An 11177-nucleotide genomic window follows, 5' to 3' on the forward strand; every position below is an offset into this window, starting at 1 on the left:
GAGTTGGTTCTGAAAGAAGTAACAGACAGTTAAAGGAAGTTGATCTTGCCAGTTACTCAGCACTGGGCAGTTAAGGTTAGACGCCTTCCTCCACGTGTGAAGGTTGAAACTCGGAGACGGCGGTGGCTTAGCATACACCACTCAAAAGGCAAGGTCTTGGCCATGATATGACAATAATATCAATCACCAGCTGTCAGTCGTGTAGTGTCAATCATATGATATCATCATATGATTAGGTGTCAGTCATCAAGTGCCAATCATCTGATGTCAATCAAGTGATATCATCAAATGTCAATAAATGTGACACACATCCAGTGCAGATGTACCTAGAAGGTTACGCATCTAGTACGGATGTGCCTGGCAAGGCCTTTCTTATAGAAAGAGGACAGTTTGCGAAGATAGCCACAAAAACAGGAAAGAACACACTTCTGATTGACAGGCTGAGTAATTAGGCAAGGTCAACAACAAATTACATATACTGAAGATTGGAGAATTAAGTATGTTGTGTGTGTCGGAACGCTGCCCGAGCTGTTTCAGGGTGCAAGTTCAAGGTAAGCTTACAACTGAGTTCAGTGTTGCTGGAGACTTAGATGCTCCTTGTGTAATACCAAACTTAACTGATATGATTGGGTTATAACATAGCTTATGATTAGGATACTAACAACATAATATTGATTTGCTACATGTTAAATAAATTATATTATTCCGAATTGTGAGTGTCTCTAATGTTCCCTGAACTACTGCCCTTAAGAAATGTCTCTCTCTAAAAGAGCGGCGTTTCATATTGGTGGAGGCTGGAGAAAGGCATTGGACATTACTCCTGTTTGGCCCTTTATTCTAAAAAGAAAATAAAGGCAGGAAAGGATGACAAAATGAGGGCTGACTATCAAAAAAGTATATCCAAAAATTTTGGATACTCCACTCTACACATGGCTTGATCCCATAAAAAAAAAAGGCATCAAATGGCAGGAAATTTCAGAGGACTATAAATTCCAAACTAGAATTGATATTCCAAAAGCAAAAATAAATCCTATGGGTTCTTATATATGTCTAACGATATAATGTAACAAATTTTACCCCAATCTGACATGGTGGGGTGGACACTTCTGGAGAATCTTGTATTGAATGACCAGTAACCCTGCAGCACTGCTGGCACAATACAGAAATTACATGAATCATAATCTACAAGCAATAAGGTCCAATTTTGAACCTTAGTACTGCCGTGCTCATTTTCAATCCTTGTACTAAAATTTTCTTCACCTACCTTTCTGCCATTTCGCCTTCCTCCTCATCAGGATTCTCTACAGAATACTTCATGTCTTTATCTTCACTTAAAATTAATTCACCATTGTCACTGTCCTCAGATGGCATTTTTGTAACAAGTTGTCCATGATAACATGGATAAAATCCTTCACTTTTATGTACATTTTGCCCACTAGGAACTTCCCGATTTCTGCCTTCCAATTGAATCCAACTATCACCACTTACACTTTCCACTTTACAATCTGAAGTTTCTTTCATGTACTTACTTGATAGTTTGATGTCAACAGAAGCATCCTGTATGCACTGATTAGATGGTTTGATGTCAACAGAAACATCCTGTATGCACTGATTAGATGGTTTGATGTCAACAGAAGCATCCTGTATGCTCTGCTTAGATTCTTTGATATCGACAGAAGCATCCTGTATGCACTGCTTAGATTGTTTCATATCGACAGAAACATCCTGTATGCACTGATCAGATGGTTTGATGTCAACAGACAAATCAACATCAGGAGGCTCCTTGAATGATTCAGTTGCAGTCTTCACACATGACTCATCCGGAAGCCACACATTCTCCAGAGATGTTTGTTCACAAACTAATGGATCGGCACTTTCTGATTCAGACTCAATGCACACTTCCACAGAAGAGAAACCTGTGTCAGACACTTGAAGAGCCAAATTTTCTTCACAATCATCAGACCAGGATGAAGAAGCCTTCTGAAAGACAATCACAAGCAGTGTGGATTAAAAATTATGATCTTTAATTTAAATGTCTTTCTTACATCTTACAAAAAAAATAATCAGATTTTTTTATTTATGAGGCTCAGTCAAAATAAATAACGAGGCAGAGGATATTTCACAGTACTACTTATGTAACGTCCCTCAGAAGTATTGTCTGCCACTGTTAGGCATTTATCCCATTGTGACACCAGTCGCAAAATGGCATGGTCGTAGAACTCCTTTGGCTGCTGTTGGAAACAACTGGACACGTACTTCTTGATGTCATCGTCCGATTGAAACTGTTGTCTCTGCAGTGCTTTTTTGAGCTCACCGAAGATGTGGAAGTCACACGGGGACAGATCTGGACTATAGAGAGAGGACATCCCACTTGAATGTTTTCAGACATTCCTTTGTTGTGTTGGCTGTGTGTGGTTTAGCATTGTCGTGCAATAGGCAGGGTTGGCATTTTGCCCAGATTTCTTTAAAAAAAAACCTCAACCCAGGTGGGTTTTTCTTTTCTTTTTCAGATAAAGCCTGGGTTTTATTGGGTTTTTAAGGTTATATTTAAAAATATATATCATAAGAATGAAATAACCTACAGACAAAAAGTTTAAGACCACCAGGAAAAAGTGCCAAAAATCAGTAGAAATGAATGTATTTCGTAATTAATGTACAAGAAACAGATGTAAGAATCTGCTTGGCAATGTACAAACATAGGTACATCCACATACATACTAATGTCACCTCATATTTTGCTTTCATCAATATGTCCGCCATGGGCCTTAATGACAGCAGCGCAAACATGTGGCATGCGCTCCAAAGGTTTGTCCAGATAGGATGGTTGAATGTTATGCCAGGCATCGTTGATGAATTCCCATAGCTGTTGAGTGTTGCTGGGTAACTTCTTCCTGATGTCCCTATCGATTTGGTCCCATAGCAGTTCAATTGGTGAGAGATCAGCAGTCTGTGGTGGCCACGTCATGAGAACTAATGCCCCTGCTGTTGCCTTGCGTTCCAAATACCACGTGCACTATTTGGATGTATGTTTGCGATCATTATCTTGTTGAAAAATAAGCCCATTACCAACAAGACGACGACCAGAGGGGATGGCATGGTGCACCAATATCTGATGATACCCTTCTTTTACCAATGTTCCCTGAATTTGATGAAGGTCCCCCATCTGGTTTCCGCCAAAACATCCCCACACCATTACACTTACACCCCCATGTTTCACTGTGGGAACAAGACACTCTTCTTTCATTCTCTCGCCGACCTTTCGACGCACAAAGGTTCGCCTATTGCTGCCAAATAATTCATATTTGGCTTCGTCGGTCCAGAGTACCAGTTTCCAGTTATCCACAGTCCAACCTTGGTGCGTTTTAGCCCAGGCCAATCGTTTCGTCTTGTTCACACGTCGTAACAATGGCTTTCTAGCAGCTACTCTGCCATGCAGCCCTTCTTCACGCAACCTATTCTTCACCGTTGACACAGACACAGGCGTCACTCTGCTGTAATTCAGGGAAGCAGCGATGACTGGTGCTGTTAGGCACCTGTTCCGTTTGCTAGTTACTGTAGTATATCTATCGTCAGCTGCAGACGTTACACGAGCTCTTCCACTACGTGCACGGTCAGCATGGCTGTTGGTTTTACGGTATCTGTCCAATGCACAATGAACACCAGTGTTGGAAATATTCAGTTTTCTTGCTATTTCGCATTCCAAATAACCTTCATTTTTCAGTGCACATATCACAGCACGCTTTTCAACCGAAATCGCCTGTTCCCCACGATGACGGGCCATTTCACACAGCTCCACTTACTTTGCACACCTCGCACACAATAATGGGCTCGCAATGTCGCCTGCATGAACAGCATCTGACCCTGAGCCATTGATAAGGATGCGCATGAGGCTGGCTACCGTACTGACCGGTTTCACGCACACAGTTGCAATGTTGCCAGCTTGAGCAAAGTTTTTGTCACTTTCCAATTTGCCAACCACATGCTACACATTCGGAAAAAAAATTGGTTTTGCGTCTTGCGAGGTTCAGACTAGACTACATTGCATTTTCCATGTGTATCATCGTCACGTCTTTCTTGGACAGGAACCGTTGGTTCCATACAACACTCCATACTGATTTTTTAGCCATTTTTCATGGTGGTCTTAAACTTTTTGTCGGTAGTGTACATTATTCCCCTAGTAGTAATGTATCATAACATTTTATTTGTACTGCTTTATACCCTGTCCCAACTCTCTCTGGAGCAAGCGAACAAAAACAAGTATCTGCGCAAGTAGTAACGTGAGATGGCTCCACCAATGAACATGGGAGAGAGAGAAATAGATTGCCTGGAGAGGAGTAAGCGACTGCAGTTACCAACCTTCACAGCAACATGTACTGCTTTGCTCTGCCCACTCAATTTCCTTCCCTTTTCTGATGCTAAGCACACCCTTGCTCCACAGATATTTGCCACAGGGAATAGTTATTTAATATTTCGGTTCTAAAATATTTGTCCAACAACTTGATTCAACTCTTCCTGCATGGTGTAATAGTTACTACTGTTGCTTTGTGATCAGTTTTCAGGGTTGCATTCCCTGAGGAGGCACATACTTTGGTGTATCCAAGAATCAAATTAACGGGTGGGAGTACAAAATGTGGCATTACAAGTGCTTTTTTTTTCCTTCTGGTAGTCAACAATGGCACTCCATACTGCCACCTTATTATAGGTGAGGACTAATAACATTTTATTCTAACAAGAAAAATGCCTACAATGCCAGAGGTCCTGGGTTCGAATCCCAGATTGGGCATGGATGTTTGTGAGTGTCCATTCATCAATTTCATCACATCATCACTCATCCCCATCTTCGCAAATTAGCCAAAAGTGGCACAAAAAGATAAGTAAAATAAAGTAAATCAATCAATCAAATCCATTCTGAACTTCAGTTTATGAAACAAATTATTTTGTGAATGCAGTGTTGTACATATATTGGAATGAATTATGCTACAAACACATTTTTTTCTAATTTATTTCATATGCCATAGACCATTAAATAAACCAAAAATACTATGTAATACAATGTTTTAAATCTGCTTCAAAACAGTATGTTCACAGTTTATCACAGTTGTGTTTTCCCACTATTTTTCTGGACTTTTAAAGCATAAATACCTCCTCCATGTATTAACCATGCCAAATTATAAGTTAGTCGTTTCTAATTGTCTGGCTGATTTCATCCAAATGGAATACCTTATACATTTCCAAAATATCTGGCTAGCATTAATGCTGAATCAGAAACGGAATGAGTAATTACTCCTCCTTAATCGAGAAAACTTGCAAATGCAATCACACCAAAACGCGAACACCTTCTGTAAGTTGGCTTTATTCCAACTACTCCGCAATAAGCTTTCAAATGCTATGAGAATGGCAATTCTCATGGTCAAAACATTAGTGACCTCCAATTTGGTCACAACAAACCCAAAACATGCACTATATTTCAAAACATTTATTGTCAAATTATAGCTTAAGCAAAGCCCTAAAATTCTTAAGACCCTTTTCTTAATCTCCAAAAATGTAGTTTAGGCTGAGATTTGAAAGTGTCATCAGAATTTGGAATCTACCTCAGCATAAGAAAAATCCATTTTTTTCTACTCTTGAAATGCTTTGAACAAATGCAAATACAAAACAGAGTTATTCCCTAGATGTATCTAGCTGTGATTAATTTCAACTAAAAACCTCTAAATTTACAGCAGTTATTGTTGTCTCAAAATTGGTGACTTACCCCCACTTTCCTAAAACACACACACTACATTACACAGTTTTTACTAAAAACTTAAAACTCTAGTGATGCCGTAACATTGCTGAGACTTGTGTTTCTAAATGTAGGAAAATATAAAAGAGTCAAATATGACCATAATTTAAAGTTCTCACAAGACATGTTAAACCAGTCTCTCGTCTACTATTTTTAAACATGGTAACCAATTTTTCTCAAAGACAATGTGAGACAAATCCTTTAAGTTATATTGCAACTCAAAAGCTTTGCATTTATGGCAGTTATCAAAAATAGAATGTGTGTGATCTTACCGTTTACCGCCACTCCTCTCAAGCTAAGAAATATTATTTTAAAAGTTTTACTGCAAAATTGCAGACCAATGAAATCTCTACAATTACTCAGTTTAATTCCTTATACTCTGAAAATGTATTCTAGACCGTTTTGAAACATTGTAGGGCATAGCATAGCATTCTGCAGCATGCAGAAAATAAGTTTTTCATCCACCATCTAGAAACAAATTGTTCAATTTGGTTTACACGTTTTCTAGCTGCAGAAATAACTTTACCTAAATTATTCTAAATTTACAGCAGTTATCATGGTCATTAAATAGATGACTTATCCCTCTCTGCCCATCCACCCTAACTCATGCTCCTCGTAAATCATGAACCATAGTTTGAAAATTTTATTGTTAAATAATTGTGCAAGTGCATAATACTCCTTAAGTTTCATGCACAAAGCTAATATTGTGGTAATTATGAAGATGCACGACTTACATGGATATAGAGCTTCTAATCAGACATAAATAACATTTTACTGCATAGGCAAGCAACCCATTAAGATGAGAAATGACAAAAATCATTTAAGTGTGTTCCAATTTAATTATGCCACAATTAACGACATTTCAATAAAATGTACTCAATTCTCCCTTGAAATGTTTAAACTTGCAAAAAAATTTTGTATCAATTGAAACAGTTGAAACTATGATCTGCCACTATCGTTTCCCCTCACATAAGGAAGTAACAGATAACCAAAGTGCTCCCACATTTCAAAATTATAAGCTTCGTTCAACTATGCGGCATCAATAAATGCAAAGGTTTTATCTAAAAATTTCCGATACTTTTCTGTTTTGTTTCTTAGATATATAATATCTTTACTTGTGTTAAAAGTCCATTTCTAGCATAATTTGAGGATAATAGCCTGAAAAAAACCACTGTGACTTGTACTACATTCATTATTTTTAGTATTTAAAGCTCTGCTAATTCTTTTCATTACAAGTTTTCCAAAAAAATTTTACAATCGTAGAACCTCACAAGTTTTTAAAGCAATAATTTACATTTGGGTCATTCCATGTCAAATCGTCCAGAATTTTGTGAAAATGTCACCCACCATCTCCGATTTTGATGAAATTCAGTATACTTATAGAACTTTTGATGCTAATTACAAAAATGGCAACTTTTTTGAGATTGGTCAAGGGGATCAGAAATTACGCGATTTTAAAAATCTCCCTGTACGCCACATGCGGCTCCACTTTGAATGACACGCATTAGGTTATAAATTATAGTATCTTCTCTCAGGTTTGCCGTAGAAACTTCAAGTTTGATTTCTTTTGCTCAGGATAGTGTAATCTTTCATTTAAATAAGGTTTCTGATCAGTGTATCAATAATCATCCATTTTATGTATAGTTTCATGTACTTTTTTAGAAAAATAAATGACTAACTTCTAGAGTGAATTTCGTGCAATCCCCCCCCCCCCTCAATTTCACCCTATGCTTACCTTCACACATAGTGAACAGAAATTTTGAATATTATACCTCAAAACATATTGTACTTCAGACTTTGTGCTAAATACATAAGCATTTTTAATAAGATTAACTTTTAATGCAAATGATTTTTTGATGACCCTGTCTCTGAACCGCCCATCCCAATTTTTCCATCAAGCATTAGTACCCACTCTCAGCTACCTGTATATAACATTTGGGTGAAATTGAAGGGGGGGGATTGCACGAAATTCGCTCTTGAAGTTAGTCATTTATTTTTCTAAAAAAAATACATGAAACTATACATAAAATACATGATTATTGATACACTGATCAAAAACCTTATTTAAATGAAAGCTTACACTATCCTGAGTAAAAGAAATCAAACTTGAAGTTTCTACGGCAAACCTGAGAGAAGATACTATAATTTATAACCTAATGCATGTCATTCAAAGTGGAGCCGTAATTTCTGAACCCCTTGGCCAATCTCAAAAAAGTTGACATTTTTGTAATTAGCATCAAAAGTTCTATAAGTATACCGAATTTCATCAAAATCTGAGATGGTGGATGACATGGCCCGGATGATTTGACGTGGAATGACCCATTTTCTGAAAAAACTACACATTTCGTCTGTTTTTTTTGGTGGTTGTTTTTGAGGTGGGTTTTTCTAAAAGAAAAAAAAATGCATGGGGAAAACTGGACCCATTGAGCGCACACTTTATGGAACATCAACGTGTCCTTGATGACTTGATGATTGTGTGGGCAGTACCATGACTAAGCCCCACTGATGCTGAAATGTCATCCACTGATACATGACAGTCTGTCTTGATTAGCTCATCCACCTGCATAACATGCTGGTCTGTGACACACTTTGGTGCCCCACTCAGCGTGTTCTTCTTGTTCCACTCCTGCACTCTTGCCTGGGACATACATTGCACCCCATATACCCATATATCCTTTCCATTCCTTGATGGTATTCACAACCCCCTACACCTTCCGCTGTCAAGAAGCGTACAACACCCCGCTGCTCCTCTTTGGATACATCCATTACACGTCGCAGTCACACACGGAATGACTGGACACGGCCGCTGCTCAGTTAGCAGCCTTTGCGCATACCTTGCCAGACATGTAACACCATCTAGTGAGAAAACATGTGCAAATCAGTTCAAATCAAAACTGATTCGCACATGTTTTCTCACACCTGCACCTCGATTTCAGGCCTGTTGACCCATTTCTAACTACCATAGTTTTGGTGTAATATCCTCTGCCTCATTATTTATTGACTGAGCCAAAAAAATCACAGGTTGTTAAAAAAAACACCACACAAACTTCTGCACACTGCATGCCTTAAGACTTTCTAAAACAAAGGGGATGTGAGGTTTGATACACCCTAGTGGATACAGGGACAAAGAAAATTGGCTACAACCAGATGTAGCAACTCTTTTGAATGTCAATTGTGACATGCACTATAGTAAAGTCCCCCATGCATATTGCACCGTGCCATTAAGACATGTTAGGGGAAGGGGATGTGGGGGATAGAGCTACACACATTCTCGATCATGGTTCACTATGGAGGTGATGTGATTGTGATCAGCACCATTCTCCAGCTGCCTTTACCCCCGGGTACCTATATATTTGAGGCTGGGTGAACCTCAAAGGTGCTTTATACATGCACAAGGGTAGAAAAATTCTGACCTCAGATCAGCCACCTGGGCACAAAACATGCTCTATGGTTTCAGTAAAAAGACAGATGGGCAGAGACTTGAATAAACAGGCAGAATACTTGAAATAATACAGAAGACAGTCAGCATGTTCCAATGGAGCAATCTAATATAACAGTGGTAAATAATTCTTTGGTCCATTTTGTCCATGCTGTATCTGAATGCTGCTCCAAGTAAGAAAATGCATAACAAGCATTACATACACTTACAGTCTAACTTAGAATAAATATTCCTCAGGGGGTAGTAGCTAAAAAGGTAAAATAAAATTGGGGAATAAAATAAAAAAGAGAAACTTAAATTAAGGTTCCAGTGTATGCGTGATCCGATTTTGTTATGTAAAATATACAATAGCTATAAAATACCTTCTACGACTGGTTATTAAAAGATAAAATCCAGTGTTTTGATCTTCTAAACAAAGGATTCCATCAGCAATGTTGTTATATGTTATTATACATTTGTCCTACACATTAGCCTTTCAACCTCCTCATTTTACAAAGTTAATGATGAACACTCATGTCATGAGATTGAAAAGTTGGATGTGGTGTTTTTTTATTACCCCCTTTAGGTGCAGCTTTCATTACTAGTATTTTGTTATGATGAGTGCATTAACATAGACATTTATCAAGAATGTATGGTAAAATATAATGAACACATGCAACTCTTGCACATTACGGAACTCAATTGAATTTTAAATATATTTTTAAACATGGCAATATCTTGTTCTGTAGATATATTCCATTCCTCATGTATTTGAAAATAGTTTTACAATGAGGTCCATGTCACACACAAAATTGATTTGCTGTGACAAACAGGAGAGAATAGTGTATTATGAAACATAATTTTATTCACAAGAACTCTGATACTTATATATCTCTTTCACAGTGGTTCTTCAAGAAAGTATACATGATTACATTATTAGTAACAGCAGGTGTAAAAATAATACTTTTCATTTCTTAGAAATACATCTATTACCACCCCAAGAGCAAATAAGGGTTGACTGTATTTTTTAGTACATCACAACTCCTTCAAGTAAAAAATAGTAACTTTACCTCAAAGCCCATCTCCCTTCTCTGCTTCTCTTCTGCAGATGCTGGGTTTTCATTCAGAAGATTTTCCGATTCAGAAGACATGTTATGGAAGTCCTGCAAGATTCTCTGGCTTGTCTATGAACGGATAGCACACAAACTTTGGCAAACTGTCATTCTCTGAAACCTAGAATGAAGAAAACTGAAGTCATAAGTAGGGTAGGGTTGGGACATGGGTATTTAAACACTGGGTAGCTAAATAAAATTTGGGTAAATACTGGGTATTTATGAAAATTTTAGTCATCTACCAAGAAACGCCATAGCTCAATTCATAGAGCATCTGGCTATCACTCAGAAGACCTAGGCTCATCCTGGAGCAGGTGATCTGCACAAGGGAAAATTTTCCCTGTTTCTGCATGACTCTGAGGTTCACCCAGACTCATATAAATCAGGACAACCCTGGAGGGTAAAGGCAGGATGCTAATCACCATCACAACTATGGCTATGATCAAGAATATGTGGAGCTCTGTACCTCCACACACCACATGTGCCTTCACAGCATGTGTGCACAACAAACAGGGATACCCTTGCCCTTTCTTTTTTTTTTAGTTATCTACCTCAAAAGTAGATATTTATTACAAATTAAATGTTCGCTTCATATTTTGTCTTGAGACAAAAATATAAACATCCTTCTTTGCAATTGTTACAGTTGAACATCTGGATTCCCTACCAAACTTGTAAAATTTATTGTAAACTGCATTTTTAAATTATACAAAGCTTTGTATATTTCTATTCCTATTATATTTTGGTCATTCCAGTTATATATTGCATGTCCTCACTTTTATAGCTACATTCACATCTCTTACTCAGTATGGCCACTATTGGACCATGATAAAATACAAATATAATTCCTGGTTTAAGGCAAACTTTC

The 11177-nt window shown here is 37.8% G+C and overlaps 1 protein-coding gene across 1 annotated transcript; it reads right to left on the reverse strand.

The window, feature by feature from the left end:
- Nucleotides 1–779: 779 nt before the first annotated feature.
- On the reverse strand, nucleotides 780–10351 carry LOC145999304 (uncharacterized). The gene is made up of 3 exons (XM_083136244.1): nucleotides 10271–10351; nucleotides 1265–1980; nucleotides 780–837 (listed from the first exon to the last, which is right to left on the reverse strand). The coding sequence occupies exons 1-3, from the start codon at nucleotides 10349–10351 to the stop codon at nucleotides 780–782; spliced, it is 855 nt and encodes a 284-aa protein (XP_082992370.1).
- Between the last annotated feature and the right edge of the window lie 826 nt (nucleotides 10352–11177).

This window comes from Lepisma saccharinum, chromosome 15 (assembly GCF_977018435.1).
Source record: "Lepisma saccharinum chromosome 15, izLepSacc3.1, whole genome shotgun sequence".
Taxonomy (NCBI): Eukaryota; Metazoa; Arthropoda; class Insecta; order Zygentoma; family Lepismatidae; genus Lepisma; species Lepisma saccharinum.

Bases quoted from the DNA above. Each gene is read 5' to 3' on its own strand.
- LOC145999304 (XM_083136244.1), bottom strand. From the start codon at position 10,351: ATGTCTTCTGAATCGGAAAATCTTCTGAATGAAAACCCAGCATCTGCA. The intron at 1,981-10,270 runs GTAAAGTTACTA...ATTGTCTTTCAG, and splicing joins GAAGGGAGATGGGCTTTGAG to AAGGCTTCTTCATCCTGGTC. The intron at 838-1,264 runs GTAGGTGAAGAA...TTTTCTTTTTAG, and splicing joins GAAGGCGAAATGGCAGAAAG to AATAAAGGGCCAAACAGGAG.